At 37.9% G+C, this 23,755-nt stretch overlaps 1 protein-coding gene and 1 pseudogene across 1 annotated transcript; one reads left to right on the plus strand and one right to left on the minus strand.

The window, feature by feature from the left end:
• Positions 1-4,108: 4,108 nt before the first annotated feature.
• LOC113107606 (guanine nucleotide-binding protein G(t) subunit alpha-2-like) lies at positions 4,109-10,924 on the plus strand (annotated as a pseudogene).
• Positions 10,925-11,597: 673 nt separating this feature from the next.
• On the minus strand, positions 11,598-23,493 carry LOC113107607 (guanine nucleotide-binding protein G(k) subunit alpha-like). Its single transcript, XM_026270232.1, has 9 exons — positions 22,895-23,493; positions 18,971-19,013; positions 17,766-17,907; positions 16,997-17,154; positions 15,552-15,680; positions 15,355-15,484; positions 14,707-14,860; positions 13,038-13,236; positions 11,598-12,817 (listed from the first exon to the last, which is right to left on the minus strand). Exons 1-8 carry the CDS (start codon positions 23,010-23,012, stop codon positions 13,046-13,048), a joined length of 1,065 nt encoding a protein of 354 aa, XP_026126017.1. The 5' UTR covers positions 23,013-23,493; the 3' UTR covers positions 11,598-12,817; positions 13,038-13,045.
• Positions 23,494-23,755: the final 262 nt, after the last annotated feature.

A 23,755-nucleotide genomic window follows, 5' to 3' on the forward strand; every position in this document is an offset into this window, starting at 1 on the left:
GACAGGTACTGCAATTCAAATTCAGCCAATTCAGTTCATGAGCTGCTCATTTTTACATAATGAGAATGCCTGTGAAATGCTAGTGACAGCATACACTGACCCTCATCAGCAATGTACAGCGAGGGGTCTTTACATAACAAAAGAATCTTTCTGTCTCTGTGCTGACTGGACATTTCAGCATGGTAAAAATCCAGCTCCAATGGGCCCTGGAAACTTTAGTATAAGCTTTCATTCAGAACCAAAGGCGAAAAATTAACTTTATATTATACCATGCATTAAAAAAAAAAGTGTTTTATGCCAAGTTAAGTTACAGTACATAATGGTCTTAAGATGAAATCAGTATATTAACTCTGAATTATGAAGAGATGGCTGTTAAGATTTTCTTTCTCCTACACTAATGTGTATATCAGGTAGAGGGCATTAAAGTGTTAGCTTACACCTCACTGTTGTGGAAACTGAGAGTGATGCGTTCATGTTTGTTCAAGGATACCCTAACCCTACTGTGGCGAGTGGGGCGGGGCCGAGGGACGTGGGAACAGGAGTGAGGCCGGCGGAATGATTGGGAAATCAGCCACACCTGCGTCCCACCGCCAGTCTCGAGTCCCACGTAGGAAATGGAAGGATATAAAACTGGAGCGACGATAGTGAAGGACGAGAGAGGACCAGGCCTGGGCGTTTAGTTGTGTTTTGGTTTTTATTTGAGCGCACCAGTCGTCAGTGAGGGGCTGGTGCGCTGTTTTGTGTTTATTTTTAATTATTAAAGTTTCATTTTGATTGTGCGCCGGTTCCCACCTCCTTCTTCCGGATGAATATGGAGTTTATATTATTACAGTGGTGCCGAAGCCCGGGAGAAGGAGGGACGCGCTGCTGAAGATCCCTCGCCGCTGTGGTGAATCCGCGGTGCCCTCAAGCTGGCGAGGAAGTGTGCTGCCATGGACACTCGAGGCGGTGGGTTGGAGCAAGTTGCCGTGATCGGACGAGCTCACTGCCAGCCGCCCACGATATGGAGGGGCGGCTGCCGTCCGTGAGGGAGCGGAGGAGTCGGCGCCGTTCGCCAGGGGGCCGGAGCCTGCTGCCTCCGTGAAGGAATCCGGAGGAGCAGGGAACGGGGAACTCCTGCCGGCTGCCCAAAACCGGAGAAGTCATCCTCCGGGCGGCGGAGGAGTGTCGTGCCGTCCACCGAGGGCCGTCCAGGGCCACCGCCAGGCACCGCGGAGGAGATCACCCAGCAGGTGGAGGGCCGAGCAGCAGTGCGTCTGGGAACAGGATTTTTTTTTTTTTCCTCTCTCCCCTCTCTCGTCTCTGTCGCTCCTCCTTCCATCTCCTTTTCTCTCGCCTCGTCTGTCCTATCCCCAGGTTCCCGCAGGTTCCCGTGAGCGGTCCCCCCCGGAGGGAGGGGGGGGAGTAGAGCGCAGTCTCGAGGGTACCCCCCGGCCTGCGAGGGGCGATGGGGGTATGTGGCGAGTGGGGAGGGGCCGAAGGACGTTTAGTTGTGTTTTGGTTTTTATTTGAGCGCACCAGTCGTCCGTGAGGGGCTGGTGCGCTGTTTTGTGTTTATTTTGAATTATTAAAGTTTCATTTTGATTGTGCGCCGGTTCCCGCCTCCTTCTTCCGGATGAATATGGAGATTTTATCATTACACCTACATTTGCAAGATTGAATCAAAAAATTAAATAAAATACCCCAAAAAAAAAAATAATAATACCAACATCAATATTACTGTAAATCAACATATAAAAAACGTTATTTGCTAAAAAAAAAAAAAAAAAAAAAAAAAAAACAACCAACAATCTATTAAGACAGAGCATTTTACTGATTTTTTACAAGCACTGTACGATGACCAATAGTGATCCTACTAGAGACTGTAGGCGAACTGTACACACTACACCTTTATAAGAGTGCAAGAATGAGTCATTAATGATTAAAAAAATCCTTCCACTAGGAAAACCGCTCATGCTTTTTAAAATCTGTGTCAGTCTTGAATGCAGATCAGATCAGGTCTCTGCAAAAGCATGCATTTAGCTATTCCGTTTGAAAGGGTTGAGATTCTCCTGTATCTCTATCACATATTTATTGAATTGAAGTGCATTAATATTAGCATGAAAAATGGTGACAACACTGTTTATGCATAATCAGGATTAAAACAACTTGCATGCTGGATTGAGCAATTTATACAGCCTGAAGGGAAAAGTCAAAAATATGTTTATGTAATGCAATTTTCAACTCAAATAATTTTTATGCTGTATAACATATACTTTAGATGGAAATAACCATCTAAAACAATCCCAGTCCACTGTCAGCCACCCTGACCCACGAGGGCCTCGGCTAGTAAGCCGTGCTGGAGTGTTAGAGGCAGGCCTGGACCACAGAAACCCTAATGAGATTGGCTCTGATGAAGAGAAGGACACCATGATTAGCTTGCTATATTCCTCTTGGAAGCATTTAGGGATTTGGGTGCTCACAACCTGCCACAAGCAGTAAGAAAAAATCTGCTTACCTAAAGTGACGTGGATTGAAATCTCGCTTTCACAGAGAAGTGTTTCTTTCCCATCATCCATCTGGGGAAGCAGCATGCGCTACGAGTGGGAAGGTCTGATATGTTTCTGGTTTTAGATAAGTGTAAACAGATTTGTTTCAAATCAACTGAAAGCAGAGTTAATGATTCACTGTGGAGCAATTGTTGATTTCTGGTTTACATGTAGGCCAATTTATTTTGTGGAGAGTTAGCGCTGGTTGATGGTCAGAACGTGACTTTGCGTTAACTAAATTTTAGATGAATCTCTTTTGATGAGATTTTTTGATGATTTTTACATTCCTAAATATTAATAACAATGCTGTGAAAACTAATTTATTAATTATTTAAATGTTTAGCCAGGGGTAATAATTGTACATTTTGTGCATGACAACTAAATAATTATTCTATGTATTTTCCTTAATAATGCATTGGCTGATGCATCATTGCTAAACTTAAATCTAAGCAATGCACACACACACACACACACACAAAATAATAATAATACACATTGTTCATAAGCATGGCATAAATGATACCCTACTTGTTTTTTCTATTTAGAGATTTGCTTTAATAAACACGTTTGCAAGAGCTAATTTTTATATTAATCCTTGGGACATTCCATTAAAAGTATAGTTTATGTCGCTATTCAAAACTGACAAACAAAACCACCAAATGAAATTGGTTTATTTCACATCAAAGACATACACACAGAAATAAATATGAAACAACTGTCTAATATTGAATGTATATGAAAAGTTGAATCAGGTAGAATGAATCATTTAATACAAGCTTTAAGCCAGGATAAAAATAAATCAGTTTTCACAGCCCAATGAGAATAAATACTATTGATGAGTTATAGTGGAAAGTTAATGCACATTCATTCTCTTAAGCGCAGTGGGTGGAGGAGATAAAGTTCAATTCAGTGGGCTCAAAGATGATGTTAGAGAAGAGAACGGTGATCGGATGGCAACTTCAGCGCTGACTTTACCACTCCCATCTCCCGGAAACAAGACACACTGACCTGTAAGCTCTCCTACTTTACCCCCAAGCTTGGGGTTACATAACAAATGAAGCTGTGTGTGTGTGTGTGTGTGTGTGTGTGTCAAATGGAGAATGCTATACACGTGTCAAGAAAAAAAAAGTCCAGCAAGGACAAGAGCAAAACCCTTCATCCTATGACCTCTAAGAACTAAATCAACATCAAAGTTTAACCGACTGAAATATTGTTAAGAAAATTGTTGACTTTGTGGTGCCAATGATCTAAAAATTCTGAAGAAGAACTGGATTTTATACATGCATATTACTGTAAAAGCTCAAGATGATTTTTCTAAAACTTCAGATATTGTGAAGCAGTTCTAGAACACACAAAAGCTTCATCATATCAGCCACAAATCCAAACAAGCCCCAACTGATCACACATTATCATCTGATCAATGTCAAAAGCTAATTCACTAGAAGCATTGGTCCTAATTTTTACAACCTTCACTTCTGTCCTTGTTAGCCGATCTAATAGGATTGGCTGGTTCACACAGGAAGATCAGCAAAGCCCTCCCCAATCCTAAGCTAAGACTTTTGAGGTGGACAAGGAGGAATTAGAGGGGATAGAGCGACCAAAGGAGGAAGCAGGGCATTCCGCTTCAGTCTCTTTGCCTGTCTCTATCCACTCGTCCATCCCGAGGTAGGTCAGTCACAGAGGAATCAACACTTTTGCGACCTTCCTCCTGCCAGGTGATCCAAAGTACAGGGCTGCCTGTATCCATTTCTTTCTCCGCAAAGCACAGGGGAAGCCGTCAAAATTTCTTTCCTTGAGGAACTTGACCGGGAAGCGTCAGACGACGAGATGGGTAGCGGAGCGAGCGCAGAGGATAAGGAAATGGCCAAGAAGTCCAAAGAGCTGGAAAAACAGCTCCAGGAAGATGCAGATAAAGAAGCAAAAACTGTCAAACTTCTGCTGCTGGGTAAGAAATTGGTGTTCGTTAGATTCCTCAGTCCACTGGTGCTGAGTTAAGAGATTCTGCATCCAGAATGAGCTTCTCATGCTGTCTGTACATTTGTGCCTGCAACAGGTGGTCACTACTATAGTACTTTGGAAGAAGTTGCTGCAGATCTTAGCATTTTAAAATAACTTTAGTTTTTTTTTCTGAACATAAGATATATGCATCCTTGATGAATGACATTAACTTGTACTGAACAGAATAAAGTGAATGGTCAACACTATGAGAAAGTGTTGTTTTCAGGGATTAAGAGTTATAGAAGCACTGAGGTAGAGCATTAAGACAAATCTGACTTACAAGAAGTTATGTAATTATATTCTAAATGACATAATTGTAATCAGTTGGCATGTTTGACTTCATAATGCAGTAGCATTAAAATAAAACAACAGAGATTGCATACATTTTTTTTACAAGTGATTATGCCATTTTGCACCATATAACACCTATTTGATGGCATTTACAACACTAGCAAGTGCTAATGCATTTCAGATGAATTTGCATGTGAATTAAGTGACGCACATCAGCTCTTTTTCTGTCTGATTGAAAGTTTATATTAAATTAACTTTTAAACTGTTCAATTCCTGCTTGACTTCAGCAACACACCCACATTTTCACTGCAAATGAAGTCGCCTTAGAAGATCACAACGCGAGGAACACTGAACTGTGGCATATTGACAATAAGACCAGAATCCGATTACTGTGATGATTTAAGCCCCGATCCTCTTAAGCTCAGGTTCAGTTTATCTTCCGATGGAAATGGAAAGCGAAGGAGGCCAGTCTGAGTGCTCCCAACAGTTTATTACATCAAGACACCTTACATCAGTGAGCCATTTCAGCAAATCACCGACCAGCTTGACAAGTCACTTCCTGTCTGAACAGGAAGTTCATAACCTGCTGTTCTCAGATAATAATAACAACATTAAAATACTTAATTAGAAGTTAAACTTATTATAGATACTTACTCTTCCATCCCTGTGTAGTAGATTATCGAAATTAGTTTTCTCAATAAATAAGCAAATCACTTTTTGTTTTTACTTTTTTTGCACAATAAAAGCAAAAAGGGTGTGGTAATAGCAGCATAAAGTAGACAGCATAATTTAATATAGTTGCTAAACTAAGCATTCGAATGGAGCAGCTGGGATGATGAATGTTCTCTTTATGGCTAGCATTAACTTAGGAAGTAAAGGGCATGTAAGAGTGACAGTTGCCATGGGAGATGGTTGAGCCCCACCCCCTTGCCCTGGACTGACTGAAGCTCCAAGACGAATCAAATGTCAGTGATCTTCTGAGAGGCTTTCCCTAACACAAATCCAATTGGGTCACTTTATAAGCAGGTTAAAGAGCCTTTCTCTGACCTGGCCATCAATGACAATCTATAAGTTTATTCTAACAGATCGTCTACCGCTTAACATTGTCCTCATTATGAAAATCAAAATCCATAGAGCAGAAAATAATCAATTCAAATAACAAAATTCAGGCATTATGGAACACATAAGACCTACAGTAAACATCATGTACACTGTAAAAATGATTAGAAAATCATTGGAGTATGTTTTACAAGAAAATACTATTTCATTCTTTCTGCTTCAAAACTTCACATTTAATTCAGTGTGTTACTTGCTGTGGCTTTGTAATTATGTGTGAATTTTACTAGCAGTTTAAAAGCTAACCATCATAGAGGGAATATAGCCATGGAGATTGTCTGAAGTTCAGTTTAAGAGCATTTGAGGGCTCCTCGTTTTTTCTTTTGTTGCTCATATATTGTTGTACATCATATTTTTCTTTCTGTCTTGTAGGTGCTGGTGAGTCAGGGAAGAGCACCATTGTAAAACAGATGAAGTGAGTTGCTACATCCAAAATGTATCCTCAGAATAGTCTGTTTGTATCTTTACAGGCTGTGAAAGCACAGAATTCCAGATATATATTTTATCCAACCTAAAGTGAAAGTAAAATCTCATCCATGCATTCTAGTTGAAATTTTCTTTAACAATTGATGTGCATACAATGTTTTACCTCTTGAACACTTTTAAAAGTGAAGGTACTTCATGGTGCCATAGAAGAACCTTTTTGTTTAACAAAAAAAAAAAAGAAGAAGGTGAAAGAAAGTTCTTCAGATTATGAAAAGTTAAGAAAGAGATGGTTCTTTAAAGAACCTTTGACTGAATGGTTCTTTGTCAAACCAAAATTGGTTTTTCTATGGCAATCGCTTTGAAGAACCTGTTAAGCGCCTTTATTTTTAAGAGTGTAATCCTAATGCATGACCAGCAGATGGTAGTGAATGTGAAGCCTGCCCTGTATGTACTGTATGTACAGTACTTCAAAACATTAATCAAAACACTCTGTTGTTCCCCCCAAGAATTCTCCATCAAGGTGGTTATACAAAAGAAGAACAAATGGAGTTTCGATCTATTATTTTTGGCAACATCCTGCAATCTGCTCTGGCCATCATCAGAGGCATGGAGATGTTGGACATCAACTATGGGTCACCAGCAGCACAGGTCTGCAAAACATCTCCGAAACACAAAAAGACCAATGATTAGTGCCTAGACATTCACATGCCAACAAAACACACACACTGAAACACAACAACATGCACAATTTTGACATGAAATTAAAATTCACCCTTTCCTTTTTTTTTTTTTTTTTACATTTTTAAAAATGAAACATTATGCATGGATGAACTGTTCACAATCTACACTCTCTAGAAAAAAAGTTACAAAAGTTTGCACCCTTCCTTACCTTTAAAGGGTGTACTGTATATTAGTGGCTAATTGAAATCGACAGGCTTTTTTTCTGCTGATACCAGACTTCTCCGATCATTTAGATCGCTTAAACCCTGCCCCTGCAAACTTTACATCTTAAAATCAATTCAACAACTGATGCATAGAACCAAGTCTTTGGTTCTACTTTTTTTTTAATTTTCGATAATCCATTACACTTGGATTTATGTCACAGTTAGGAAGAAAAGATATGTTGCTACTTCCTTTTTTTTAGCATGACTAATTAAATAATAGAAAGAAATAATAACTCACTGCATGATGGCTAACAGTGCCCCATTTCTTTGTCTCATGCAGGAGGACGGTCAGAAGCTCCAGAACCTGTCTGACTCCATTGAGGAGGGCTCCATGCCCCCAGAGCTGGCAGACGTCATCAAGAGGCTATGGAAGGATTCGGTGTGCAGGCCTCGTTTGACAGAGCTGCTGAGTACCAGCTGAACGACTCTGCTGGATAGTGAGTACAACACTCAACAGGGACAGCAAAACCTACAGTTCATTGGCACCTGAGGATGTGGTTACATTGGGCATAATTCGATCTGTATTATGGGAATGCAGTACACCAGGGCTTAGAACTTCTGGAGGGCCGCAGTCATGCAGAGTTTAGTTCAAACCCTGCTTCAACAAACATGCCTTTAGTTTACAACTAATCCTGAGGGCTTGATTTTCTGGATCAGGTATGTTTAATTAAGCTTGAAGCCTAAACTGACACCCCTACAGTACAGAGTTGTTATGCTTTGGAGATTTTCAGGACTTTAACAAATGGACAGTTAAGGTGTGTCTGTAAATGTATGGCTTATCTCCAACAGCTACTTGAGCGAAATGGACAGAATCTGCAAACCTGACTACCTCCCCACTGAGCAGGATGTGCTGAGATCTCGAGTCAAGACTACTGGTATAATTGAGGAACAGTTCTCCTGCAAAGAGCTCCACTTCAGGTGTGTCTTACATGGCTAATGTTATTGAATCAACTACTCTACAGTATATTAAAACTGAGATCCACAAAAACTACTAGTGTAAAGAAACTCAAGAAGACTTCAACGTGTCACTGTCCATGTGAGAGATTCAGGTTCTTGTGTAATTAGAGTAAAAAGAACCAGGATTTTGAATAAACCGTTTCATGGTTTTTCACTGGGCTGCAGGATGTTTGATGTGGGTGGCCAGAGGTCAGAGAGGAAGAAATGGATTCATTGTTTCGAAGGAGTGACTTGCATCATCTTCTGTGGAGCCCTGAGTGCTTATGACATGGTGTTGGTAGAAGATGATGAAGTGGTAAGTGCTCATCTTTAGGCAACGCTCTTTATTGTCGTCTATGCTTCCATAAAGAACCTTTAACATCTATGGAGTCTTTCGATTGAACAAAAGATTCTTTATAGAGGAATAAGGTTCTTTTGAGTTTTTTTTACATGTTCTTCACACTAAGAAAAAATGGTTATTTTAAAAATTGCTCACTGAAACATTCTTTGTGGAACCACAAATTGTTCTTCAATGGCATTGGAGAGTGGAGAGCAGTCCTTACACATCTTTTAATCAGCAAAGAACACAAGATCATTCACATACAAATATCACAGAGACCAATCGATGGACTTGATGCTGCTGTTTTAAGCTTTACCAGTGCATCTCAACTTATACCGTTGTCTTGTTTTCCATGTTTCCCCCAGAACCGCATGCATGAGAGTCTCCATCTCTTCAACAGTATCTGCAACCACAGGTTCTTCGCCACAACTTCCATTGTGCTTTTCCTCAATAAGAAAGATCTTTTCCAGGAGAAGATCAAGAAAGTCCACCTGAGTATCTGTTTTCCTGACTATGATGGTGAGTGAGGTCTCGATAAAAATAAACACACCACCTTTAAACTGTAATTTAATTTATGTTGGTAATCTTGATTTGCCCTTGCTGTAGCTCTCCTTGGCACATTCATGAGACAAATGAATAATTGTTTTGAATATTTCTTTTTTTAATAAACTCAATGAACTATTCAACTGTTCACAATGGGTACCAGTGCATAATAAATCATGATTTAAATTCAGTCTTCTTCTGGTGTGGCTCCCTATGGCTGGTATGGATCTTTTATTGTGCTTTTGCATTGTGTAACTTCACAGTCATTCACATCATTATACTGAAATAGTCATCAGAATATTCTTCAGAAATTCCTCTCAACAGAAGGTAAATAAAGTAAATAGTAAATAAATGAAATGATTAGTAAATAAGAAGTAAATAAATGAAATGATTTTTCCTCTTTAACAGTATGCATGACCATCATACCTCATAGCAAACACCTGGTGGTAATGGAACTGTAAATACAAATGTAAAACACTTTTAACAATATGCCTAGCAAATATGATGCTAAATATCCTAATTTTACAGGTCCAAACACATATGAAGATGCCAGCAACTACATCAAGACTCAATTTCAAGATCTGAACATGAAGAAGGGAGTGAAGGAGATCTATGCACACATGACCTGTGCCACGGACACAAAGAACGTCGAGATCGTGTTCAACGCTGTGACAGATATTATCATAAAAGAAAACCTTAAGGACTGCGGTCTCTTCTAAACACAATCTACTTTTTCAAAGGTATGTTCCCTAAAATTGCAAAGCAGATTCTTACTCCATCTACACTGGATGCAAACGAAACATTATATAAGTAAATAACTCCCATCACTTCAGTAGTAGTAGTTTTTTTATTATCTATACTTCTAACATCAGCATGGTCCGTGGTAGTAAACATATTTAGATGCATAACACTTCCAGACTTCCAGTGCAGATGGATTTCAGAGTGTTCTATAAAATAATTTCAACAATAATTTTTTTAATAATTGACTTTAAAACATTTATTTTCAGATCTTTCTGCCGTATCCCCACCAGCACGATTGGATTTACTCTGGCGAAGTTGCTACAGTAACAAAAGAATATCCACAGTGGCACAAAGGTGAACTCTACAGCAAGCAGTCAAGTGTGGTCAGTGGATCCCCGGCCAAAAAAACAACCTCAAAAACTTAACCAACCCTCAGAGACTAGATCCAGATTAGACTAATGGACTCTGCCCTGTCAAACCACTAGTAGAGACGAGAGAAGGATTACCAAAGAAAGGGGACTTTTGATGCTATGAGTTATTGATGCTTGTGGAGAAGCTTCCTCTCAATGTGTTTAATGTTAAACCTTATAGAGGTTTCACTGTTAGATTTTTTTTTTTTCTCCATTCATTTCCAGAAAAAGAAAAGTAAATATAATGCAATTAAATAATGCTGTATCAAAGAAACTGAAGTGGGGCCCTATCAGATCCCATGGTAGCAATTAGAAACATTCTTATATGTAAAGCATCTGGTTTCCTTTTGAGAGATTCAAACTTGCATATTAGCATGATTCTGCCAGCTCACACAATATATGAAAGACGTTTCTTTTTCAGCCCCAAATACAGTAGGGCAGTATGTTTTGTAAATAAGAGTAGGAAAAAAGATTCTATATAAAATGTATATGGAGACATACATCTATATATTTATGATACAGTGTTACAGTAACAAGTGAAAATTCTAGAATGGCCCGTTGCTTTGTTTAAAACCAGAGTTATGAATTCGTGGAGATGTTCTGGAATGTTAATGTAGGCACATGAAATAAAGACTTGCATCAATTTCACTGGTTGCTGGTGTTGAATTACTATCGTGTGCTGCAAGTGGCTGGCTATTAGTGCTACTGTAATTGTGCACCTTCACAAAACGCTGACCTTAAATTGTTTTAATTGGGATTTTAAAACACCGACCCTTGGTATCAGAGCTAATTTTGAATGAACCAGAGTACAAAACACTCTTTTTGCTAAGAGTATTATATAATCAAAAAGAGGTGTCTTCATGACAGCAGAAATGTGTAGTAAAGATATTGAAAAATTGTGAGACTACACATATATACATATTTAGAGTCACAGGCACCTTCAGAGAAACAACTGGAATAGTAGGAAATAAAAGATCCAAAAATGACAATTACACATTTGAAGAATTAGATCAGATAAAAAGTCTCATTAAAACAAGACAAATTAAATACATTTAGGCATGATTATTAGTCAGAATTTGCCTTCCTTGTTGGACTAAAATTAAAAGATTATTTTCAACTCAAGTGTTGTAGATCTTTTCTGATCATGATTATGATCATGTGTTTCCTTAAACAAAGGTAATTTGATAATATATGAATTTTCTCAAAACTGTAGCAATTGTTTACATTATACTTTTGGAGAGTTACATATGATTATACAAGTCCATAAAACAAAACAGGTTTTAAATCATACTCAATAAAAGTTTTTTTTTTTATTATTATTATTAAACAAACCAGGCTATTAGCATATTAGTGATTCAGTGCTATCATTAAAGTTAGTTGTTCATTTGCACTTTCATGTTTCAAATAGCTGAAATAGTTAAATAAAAGAACGCAAAGTAATATAGAAAAGAAATCACAGATTGTTGCATAAATCCAGACTGAGTTCATGAATGTACCAGAAATGGAATACCATACTTTTTACATAATATATGGATAATATCTTTCTTGCACATGCAGCTAACTCTGGCTGTTTGGTATGTTCTGGAAGCAACATCTGACTTGATGTCAACACTTTTCATATTAAATACAGGCATTAAAAAACAGATCACATCGTGTCAGTTTGCTTAAAAATACTGAAATCCACAGGATTAAACAAAAGCACATCAAACAAGTCTTGTCAAATCTGTACTCCATCAAAAATGCAAATCTGGCCATCGTGTTCTGTTTTCATGGCATTTGTTCCCATGTGGTCTTGACCCAACAGAGAGTCATTGTTTCTGAACCATTCAGAGATGTATCTGTGAGAAAAACTTTTGTTCACACCTTTACTGGGATACTTTTTAGAGATGCCATCATAGTGAGTTACCGTATATGAAGTGTTATATAAAGTGATCCATGTTTGATTAGTGAAAAAATAAACAGTGTACAGTTGCTGTGTGACTGGGCTGTGAATTACTAAAGGTATGACAACAATATAACACAATATACACCAATAGTTCTTAAGTATGAAGTATGCAAACTTAAACATTTATAAATTAGCTAAGTAATTGCTATGAAAATCCTGGCAAAATATGAACTTTCCCATAAGAACTGATCCATTGTTATTAAAAGCACTCAGATCATAATCTTGCTGTGTTAAAAAAAAGAAAAGAAAAAAAAAGATATTTGATTCAACTGAGGTTAGTTTGTTGACACATATTACTGTATATTGTGGATTATGTTCTATGCATAGTGGTTTTATGTAATACCTACAGAGGATACAAAAAATGAACAGAATGAAGCTGTATTGGCAATAAAATAATGACTACAAGGAAGTGGCAAAGATATAATGTCCATAACAGATTGTCATTAAGAATGATATGGGAACAAAATGTCCATGGGCATAGGTACTGCATTTAGTGTGAAGAGTGCATGCAGTGGGGAGGAAGTCTCTCTCGCTTATTCACCAACAGAGGAAACTGACAAAACCAGGAACACCCAGTCACTGAAACCTTCCACGAATAACTGTAAATAAAAAAACATGTCTTATTAATAATGATAAAATATATGAAACACATCTCAATGGACCACATTTCATGCTTTTACAATTACCAGGGGTCTTTGGGTTTCAATATGTATGCTTTTATATTCTACATTTAGAAAAAAAACAAGTACATTGTGAAAACGCTCCATTGAGTTCCTCATATTCTCTTCTGGAGGCCCTTTTCTCTTTCGCTGCACTTACCTTCTGCTTCAATAGAGGCCACACTCTATGAGGTTATTCTTGATAATGACATCAGTGACCGCGTCAAACACAAACTGTACGTTCTTTGTGTCCGTGGCACAAGTGAAGTGTGTGTAGATCTCCTTTGTGTCCTTTCTTCGGTTCAGATCCTCAAACTGGCACTGGATGTATGCTGCGGCCTCCTCATATGTGCTTGTTCCTGAATGTCAGACAACAGTGATGAGTGTAAGATTTGTGTGATTTCCATAAACGTTCAAAAGCTTGGTTTAAAAGATATTTATTTATTTTACTTTTATTCAGCATGGAGGCACTGAATTGTGAAAAAGTGACAGAAAAAGAATTTTAAATGATTACATAAGAGTTCTACTTTAAATAAATGCTGTTCTTTTTTAACTTTTTATTACTAAACTAAGTGTTTTCAGCATTGAAATGTCTTTTGACCAGAATATTAGAATGATTTCTGAAGGATCATGTTGCACTTAAGACTGGAATAATGATGACCGCTGAGAATTCAGTTTTACTATCACAGAAATAAATTAATTACATACTAAAATACATTTCAAATAGAAAGAGTACTTACTCCAGCAACTTTTTAAGTGGGGATATGCAACGCTATCTCACGGCCAATTTGTACGTATTTTACGAGGTGGCTTATTCGTACGAATTTGTACGACCTCACTCGTACGATTTTATACGATTTGTCTAACGGTTAGGTTTAGGGGAGGGGTTAGGTGTAGGTCATTCGTACAAATTCATACGAATTGTGCAACTCGTAAAATACGTACGATTTGGCAACAATCGTATGAATTTCTACGAGTGTGGTTGTACGAATTCGTACGAATAAGCCACCTTGTGAAAAATGTACGAAGATCGGGTTGGGATATGGAGAATAAACAAGACATTGCACGAGACATAACACGATTATTCAGGGCGCAGAATAAAAATACTCTGTTATTTTTGGAGGAGTATATTAAAGCATCTCAGTGATTCAATGTTTGAAAAACAACACTTATTCATCATTTTGAAAAATGAAGTGAGGCAAAAGTTTCTGCTAATTGTCCAGTCCATTGGCAAAATAAACTGTGGCACTTTTCATACATGAATGATTTCAATGAAATACACTGAGGACAAACCAACATCTGTAAATGTAAAATATAAAGACTGAGAGAGCCATTAAAACATCTTTCTCCCAGCCATGAAGGATAATGACTAGCAGACAAAAAACAGAGGTTTTTCCACAGTGCTTAGACGACGAATAGCTCCGCTGCTCTGATAGGCTGTTCAAACTCAACCTCACATAGTCCCTACTTCATTTTATAACTTTTTATAAACAAGCAATAACTCATGCACTCTGCCTTTTGCCCTAAAGGCTGTACCAATATAATGATGCTCGCTCAAGTAGAAATACGACTTACTGATTATCTGCAGATCCACCTAATTTTAGACATAATTCAAATAGGTCATGTTTTCCAGGACTGAAACCCAAAACAGATCAAGCTATCAGGAATAATACAAGATTTGTTGAACATAGTCTACTGTCCTGAAACAACCTTCTTCCTGACCATGCATCATCATTCACAAGTTTAAGTGCAAAATATTAATGTACTGTATGTATGTATGTTATTTAAACCACTAAATATCCTTTCACTCATAAAGACAATGTTCTTACCAGAGTATTCTGGGTAGCATATCGTAAGTGGACTCCTTTTGATCTTCTCCTCGAACAGATCCTTCTTGTTGAGGAAGAGAATGATGGATGTGTCTGTGAACCATTTGTTATTGCAGATGCTGTCAAAAAGCTTCATGCTCTCATGCATACGGTTCTGTGGACACATCGAGATCACCACATGACTAATGTTCACATTTGCTCGGACGTTGCTTGGTTTGACAAGTGAGAGCTGAGATTTTCAAAAAGTACACATGAAAAAAAAGTTATAAACACAGTGCCGCAATAGAATCAAGGGTTATGTAACATTGTGCATATTGACTCCAAGGAAAATCAATATGCAACCTCAAATCATCCTTGTATGGAAAAACAGTCAGTGTATTTTAAGAAATTAGGTCTCATGAGGAAACTATGCGCCCTTTCCAGGAGCTAGGAGGAAATCACTTTAACACAACCAGGACAAATGGAACATCCCCTGTGGAACTGAAATACTGAGATCTGGAAGTAGCTTTTCTCAGTGATTATAATACTTGACTATATTTTCATTTACCCATCATATCAAATGAATTGGCCCTATAGTCTATAACGGACTAGTGTGCCACTCTGATTTAGTTTTATAGGGCTCACTTCAGGATGATGATGGAAACTCACCATCTCTTCGTCCTCAGCCAGCACCAGGTCATAGTCGCTGAGTGCCACACAGAAGATAATAGCCGTGACGCCTTCAAAACAATGGATCCATTTCTTCCGTTCTGAACGCTGGCCACCAACATCAAACATCCTGTGCAGACACAAGCAGTTTACAGTGATCAGGAAGGAAGAAAAGAGAGAGAGAGAAAGGTACTTACTTGAAGTAGAGCTCTTTGAAGGTGAAGTGTGTTTCTACAATGCCAGTGGTCTTGACTCGAGTCCTCAGCACATCTTGTTGAGTGGGCATGTAGGTGGGCTGGGATATCCTATCCAGATCGTTCAGATAGCTGGACAGGAGACAAAGCGTACTGAGCATTTGGATTGAAACCATTTTAAAAACAACACTGAAAATGTCAGGATGATTTAAAGAGCATTTAGAAGAACATAAAAAAAAAAAATCAAATCACCAAATCAAAACCTGTTTATTTTCTCTTCATTTTCTTTGGGAGTTAATATGACTACCACATTATCACGCAGTGTCGATTACGTAAACAGTCTCAGTAGTTGGGAGGAACACATTTAAAAAGGTTGCACCTGTTCTGAGATCTGCGTGCATATTTAATATATTTGTATGTTTTTGGAGCAACAGCCCTTTTTTATTAATTTAACAGAAGACATAATATAAAAACATACACTGCCATTCAAAAGTGTGGGGTCAGTACAATTTTAAAAATGTTTTTGAAAGAAGTTTCTTATGCTCACCAAGGAAGTGTACTTTTCTGCTAATACTGTAGGAATAACAAATGATTATGGTGGTGGATCTTTCATATTCAGGAAACCAAAAAAAATCCTGTGACTCTCTTGAGTGTTTCAAAACTCATTTGAAGAAGGCTCTCTATTCTTTTGCATATAACTGTCCTTAGATGCACTGAAATGGATAGTGATGTGTTGTGTGTTTTACTTTTTTTTGGTGTGCAAAGCACCTTTGTCAGCCTGTGTCATTTTTAAATGCACTATAGAAATAAACACTAATTGACTGATTGGTGTGTGGGGGGGGGGGGGGGGCAAAAATGAGAATCACTGCAATACAGGCCTGATGTTCCCAAAAGCACTGCTGTTGCATATATACTGTATAGAGGTTTCCATCACAACAACCCACCCTTCTGATTTCACTAGAACACTGGAGCACATGGCTTTTCTCTCAATAGAAGATTCAGCTCTATAGTTCCACTGCATGAAAAGCATGAGTTCACTGAGAGGAAAGAACTTCGCTCTTGATTATTATCACTGGAAACATTCTTAGTGGCTACCAAAGCTGAAAACAGAGTGCAAGAATGACTGGAAAACATGGAAAAATCTGAGGGGAAAAAGTGGTACAATTCAGAAAGCCACAAATTTCCCTGTAGTCAGTGAGCTGGAATCTACCAGGTAAGAAATGCTGAACAAGTTTGCACAAGCAAGATGGATCTCGATCAGCTGTACACTTGTGCCTCGACCTGAATCATTTCCTTTTAGGAAACCAAAAACTAATTTCTTGTTAATCAATCACTTTCGAACAAAAGCATGATTCTCTGGAGACAAATTATGATACAATAAATCAAATGTACTGTGGGTAAAAATAACATCTGCTAAAATTAAAAACCAAAACCTCAAGTGCACTTACTAGGCTGCTGAATCATTGAGCTGATACTCTCGTGATCTGACGAAACACGTCTGCACTCCTTCGTCCTTCCACAGCCGACGGATGACCCCAGAGAGCTCGGGGGTCATGACTCCTTCCTCTGCAGTGCCGGCGAGCACAAAGAGCTGCCGAGCATCGTCCTGATGTTAAACAGAACACCATTAGAAGATCGATTCAAATATACCTCACAAGTTCATGACTGAAGCTACACTAGATCTAGCTCGATCTTTATTTTTGTGTGGTAGCAGTTAGAAATAAAAATATGTTACATTTATAGTCAATTTATTTATATTATTTTGTTGGACTCAATTCAGGTATAATTTATTTTTTGAACTGAAAAAAATATATATTTATTGTTTCCATCAAAAATGTTTCCTCCATGGCATTTCTTATAAACTTTTTTTATTTCTAACATTTGTGGGTAAATAATGCTATTTATTTGTATGCATATAGCTGAATATAATATTATTCTTTCATGTTAATTTGGTGAAAAACATTGTGGGAAAACATCACTGGATTCATAGTGTATTTAGAAATGGTGACCAATTATGGTGGTACATAGCGTCGTGATTTTATAAATGATCCAAAATACTTTTGTCTTGGGAAGGCTGAAAAAATAAACATTTTTCCAAGAACTAAACTCTTTATGGGTTGACCAGAGGGGGAATAATTTTATAAGCAACCATGTACTCAAATTCCAGCACTACACAGTCTAGACGAAAAAAAAAGTGTTTTTATCTATTTATCTTACCGCTCTTGCTGGATCCCCAAAGTCGATCTTTAAGCGGCCCATGGCCCTGATAATGGCAATGATGGACTGAATAGTGTTGCTATAAACCACGACTTTATACTGTTTGCACTCCTCATCTGAGTAGCCATCTTCATGAATGATCCTTAAGTAAAACAAATAAGATAATGCATCTACTGTACTGCACATCAAAAAGAACAATTAAATCAATAAGATCTCATTATAACTGCAAGTAATATTCCCTCTAAGCCGTGTGCACAGGCGGCCTTCATGATGAATTCTAATGGTGGTGCTGCACAAACTAAAAAATGTATTACGTACGATGATTTTACATTTGATGACAATTACTTACATCTAATTTTTATATATGTTCTATTAATTAATTATGAAGAGTTTATTTGTAAAAAAAAAAGAAAATAATAATAATAATAATTTTCATAAATCATGTTTTTTATTGTGTTAGTTAGCAGATTTATTTAGGTATTTTTATGTAATCAAAATGATCCATCTGTAGTTTATGGTAGTTTACGGTACATATATATATATATACATACATACAAATATTTCTGTGTGTGTGTGTGTGTATACAGCATGTGTGTATACACTTACCGGCCACTTTATTAGGTACACCTGTTTAATTGCTTGGTAACACAAATTGCTAATCAAACCAAGCATCAGATTGGGGAAGAGAGGGGATTTTAAGTGACTTTGAACGTGGAGTCATAGTGTATTTCACTATGACTGGTTGTTTATGCCAGATGGGCTGGTCTGAGTATTTCTAAAACTGCTGATCTACTGGGATTTTCATCACAGCCATCTCTAAATTATAATTATTATATTATACATATTTTTTTATTATAATCATATAATAATTACATTTTTATGCTGTCAAAATTAATGTTAACTCTCTCTCTGTCTCTGTCTCTATATATATATATATATAATTATGAACCAAAATTTGACTGTATATATTTATAATGCATATGCATGTGTATATATATATATATATATATATATATATATATATATATATATATATATATATTATTCATATATAATTATATTCAATGTAACTCTTTAATCATTATACTGTATATCATGGTGGCCGAGTGAGAACACTAGAGGGAACATTGACTACCAGTATCAATCTTGCATGTCAGCATAAAGATAATTAAAAGATAAAAAAAAAAAAAAATCAAAACACTCACTTCATTTGCTTAACTATTGTGCTCTTCCCTGATTCCCCAGCACCTAAAAGAGCACAAACAACACAGAACCTAGCTGATGAGGTTGATATGACAAATCGATAAATGCAGTTTATTCGCCTGACCCCAAACATCACAAGCTCAGGAGAAGGTCTGCATGAGATGAATAGAAGCTTTCAACCTCTGCCTCCCACATCACAAGCCCAGCATGAGCTGCAGAACGAGCTCTCTATTTCGGGTTGTGCTTGCCATACGGTGAGATTCAGTGCCCTGAAGATGAAAGGTCTGTGTGATGTTAGTTCCCCCAGCTCAAGTGTTTGTGAGGACAGCGGGAGCTACGATAGGTGAACTTTTTTTAACCAAGTCAAATGACTCATTTAATTGGCTTATTAACTAACACACCAGAAAGAGATGTTTGTACAAACATCAGCAAACAGGCCAGTGGACACATGGCGTGTACATAATCCAACGTTTTACTTCTCCGCTAACAAGTCAAAGGAATATTAGTGTAGTTTACATAACACTTTACATTAATATGCTGTTTAGCAGGTAATGCATTACATTTTTAGCACGTCTCATGGATATGGAGTAACCTACAAATCACTTTTACATACCTACATTTTTGTATTGAAATGAATAAGACTTGAATAAAAAACCTCCTTTGGCTTTCTGGTCAAAAAAAATTCAGTCCAATAACAGTTGGTCAACTGTTCAATCTTCAGGATCATTTGTGCCGGCGGTTACATGCAGCAAATCTACTGTGGGACGCATTAAGAGTTAGATCAATAATGTTTGCTTCTGAGGTGTGGCTTGCTGCCATACTAGCCCAAATTATAGCATGGTGAAGGAATAACTGTGGGTCTTGGGGGGTAGAGGATCATGTGGAAAATTTCTTCTGAGAGTCTTGAACCGCAGGCAATCTGCAGCTGAGAGCGAGACGGCCAAAACGTCCTGCCACGTCTGATGAGGAATTGGCACAAGTAAAAGGTCAATGAGTTATTAATGGCTGAACCAAACAAAGTTTTCATGAAAATCAGTTCTGGGATTGTCAAACAGATTGAGAACACACAAACCTATTGACCTTTCCACCAGTGTACAGGTAAGCTAGCCGTATGTGGGTTTGCATTTTTTTAAAGGAGTAGTTCACCCCCCAAAAAGTTGAACCAGTTCAGTTTGTGCATGAAACATTACATGGGAAGTTCACCCAAAAATTTAGATTCTATTTCCTCATCCTCAAGTTGACTTAAACCTGTATTAGTTTATTTCTTATGTTAAATACAAAAGAATATATTTTGAAGAATACAAGGCAACCAAACAGTTGCTGGTTCCCGTTGACTTCCATGGTACTTAAAAAGAAAGTCAATGGGGATCTGTTTGGTTACCCACATTCTTCAAAATATCTTCTTTTAGGTTATTCAGAAATTTGTATGAACTGGATAAAATGATTCACTGAAGACACACATTTGGCATTTGAAACGGTTAGTTCTTTCATTAACATACTGTAAAATCAGCAATGGAAAACAATAGACATGGATTTTTCATCTTCAGATCAAATATGTATATAAAGTGCATTATGTATTATTGCAGAACTGTTAAAAACGGGAAAATGTGTTTCAAAGTAAAATAAACAAGCAACGGGAATGAATAAATGAATGAATTAATGAATTAATGAATTTTAGGTTCACATTTTTAAGTTCACATTTTTAAGTAAATGTATTCCTTCATTTCACATAAACTGGATCCCAGATCAAAGGTTCCACACTTTTCCCGATAACCACAGCTCTGTATTTACAGTCACTTCAGCGAGAGCCGCACACGGTCTGGATGCCAACCGAGAATCAGGTCTTGCACTGGTTCTGTGCGGCACAGCCACAAAATCTCCACATACACATCTGTGAACGTTTGAATAGGTATGTTGTAAATGTCTTACTCCTGCTGTAATTATACAGTTAGCTGCAGTGGCATGTGCAGTGTGGTTAAAATGGCCGCTATTATCAACCCCAGCTGAGCAGAGCCGTTCTTTATGATTTATATCTTTTTTATGTAGCTATTTATTTTCAATAGTGCAGGTTTACACTGAGCAGTAAGCTGAGCCTTGAGGACAAACCCCCTACCGAGCAATTTCCTCATGTGGGATAATCATGGAGTTATCAAAAACGGAAACTAATTTTACACTGAGAAATCATCCCGCAGCTGACAAGAAAAACTTTTTTTAAGAAACGTACAAATAAAAATTATGTTCATTTATTTTATTTTTTGGGGGGTGGAGTACCCCTTTAAACAGCCCACTTGAATTGCAGCTCAGCCAGAAGTAAATAGTAGAGTCATCTCATCAAAGCCTCATGCATCTGAATCTGCTGATGTCAGGAGAATCACAGAGAACACAAAGGAAAAGCCACAAGTGAGTTTCCACAGTGTGATTAAGCTCAGAGCTCATTGTGCAATGCTAATTACAACTCATCCATAGTCAACTCTGCTAGACAGTTGCAATCCTCTTGCCTACAGGGACGTAGCCATGCTGTCTAATCTCGCCAGCAGTATTAAAACAACAAGATCGTATAAAAAGAATCAGTAATTCAGGATGACTCGCTAGTTCACTGTGATCACTCAGGCCACGGAAGTTGGTCTTCGTCCAGCTGTAACCTCAGAAGTCGCCGTCCTCGGACAGTTCTTTCAGAGCAGCTTTTATTTATGAACGGCATTCTGTTTAATGAAGCGTGTAATATTCGGCTCATTGAAATGCTCGCCCCACTTCCAGCATACCGTGGGTTTCCACATCCAGTGTAAAAAGCCAAACCCCCCTCCACCCCACAACATGCCCCAATGCACGACTTAAATGCCAAGAAGAGAATGGTTTCATTACTTCATTAAAAAAAGACTAAAAGTAGTTTTTTTACGCATCCACTGACAGGAATGCTGTCTTGGATATCCAAGTCTAATCTGTCTGAAACATTACATAAGAATTTGACAACATCACCAACAGACAAAGTTGCTGATCATAACTTAGATTGTGTAATCTACTGCAATAGTTTTAACCTGTTTTGACAGAGAATCTGGACGTAGAGAAATATCAGAGTCCTAAGGAATACAATCCCACACAGAAATCACAAATGTCATTCCATATTTGACCACTCCTTAACAAACCACAGTATGATTTACTCAGAGGAACCACCTCGCTGTCACAAGGCATTTTCTACTTTATGAGAATATTTATTTATGTTCATTAATTCAGCACTGTTTTCCAAAGCAAACAGAAGCAATTAATACAACTAAATGGATCAAAAGATTTATCTAGGGTGCCTCTGTCTCTAAAAATTGGTATGCTACCGAAAAAGGATTCACAAACCAAACAGACAGACGATACACCAGTATTTTATCCAAATCAGCTATTATCTCCTGCATTTTATCAAGCTTTGATAGCTGGAATACTGCCATAATCACACCATTGCTTTCCACTGTTTTGCTGTGAGTGTGTGAGTGTGTGGGTTTGCTTCTCATGTCACACAGAGCAGCCAAATGCTGCAGGTTAAATATGGTAATAAAATGTGATGCTCACTGGATGTTTTGCGACACTGGGGGAGGATTTGCAAGGGAAACATGTTTTGACAGCACACTGAGCCAAGACTAGTGCAAACAGAACACATTCTGAATCCACTTTATAATTTAGTCGACAGCTTTGAATAATGGTCAACAGGCTGTCGATCTTTGTTCTAGACTAAGATATTTCAGCCTATTACAGATGAATGCTTAAGTTTAATTGCCGTCTTAAATTTTAACATGACAATCTGCAATGACAAGTTCACTTTTTGGACTGAACAATCGACAAGCGCGAAAACGATGGTGAAAGAGAAAAAAACGACAGAAAAACAAAATAGCATGCATTTGCGTTTTTAAACACTGATATTAAGAAAGTCTAGTGTATCATACCGAGCAGCAGTAGTTTGACTTCTCTAGATGCTTTCTCTCCGTCCTCTCGCAGGTTTCGATCAATCATCTTACTCCTCTCCATCGCTGCTTTATCTTCAGCACTTAACGTGCAACCCATTTTGCAAAGCGTTAATACAACGATTAATAAGAACCTTTGAAACTGGACGTTGTAAGTTAGTAATTTTCCTTCAGCTTGAAGAATAAAGAAGCCAAGGAGAGAAAGGCGTTGGCAGGTTCGCACGAGATGATGCCAGCCTATGAAAACAGATACTTCAAAACATTTTAAAAATGCGGTTCTGGTCACACCAAGTCTAAACGGGACCGCGATCCACCGAAACTACATTGACTGGGACAGAGCAAAGGATCCAAAACCAGGAACCCAGATGAACAATGTTTCCGTGACTAGAAAGTTTCCACTGCTGAGGCTTTGTAGTCTTCGGCAAACGCCAGTTAAATTTTTTTAATGCATAAACGGTATCCAAGACTGTCCAAAATATGTGGATCACAATTAGAGCTGTCAACGAATCGTTGTTTTTGAACGAGTCTTTGAAATGAACGAATCGTTCTCGTTCAGTTCCATGCACTGACTCGCATGTTTCGTTCGCTGTAGGCTCTCCCGTTTGAAGCGCGTGACTGACGTCGGAACCATCAGAACTCGACCGCGGTTTGTGAGGAAGCAATGTTATTGGTTGGACCTACTGTACGAACACGCCCACTTCAACGGACGAGTCAGTTTGGAGTCTGAACGACAGTCGAGCGGCTCTTATCGAGACCGATTTGGTTTGTGAATAATTGAGCTGACACATCTCGTTCTTGAACGGAGATTTTTTATATTAGTGTGTAAACTGATTAACTTCTATA

Source organism: Carassius auratus, chromosome 8, assembly GCF_003368295.1.
Source record: "Carassius auratus strain Wakin chromosome 8, ASM336829v1, whole genome shotgun sequence".
Lineage (NCBI taxonomy): Eukaryota > Metazoa > Chordata > Actinopteri > Cypriniformes > Cyprinidae > Carassius > Carassius auratus.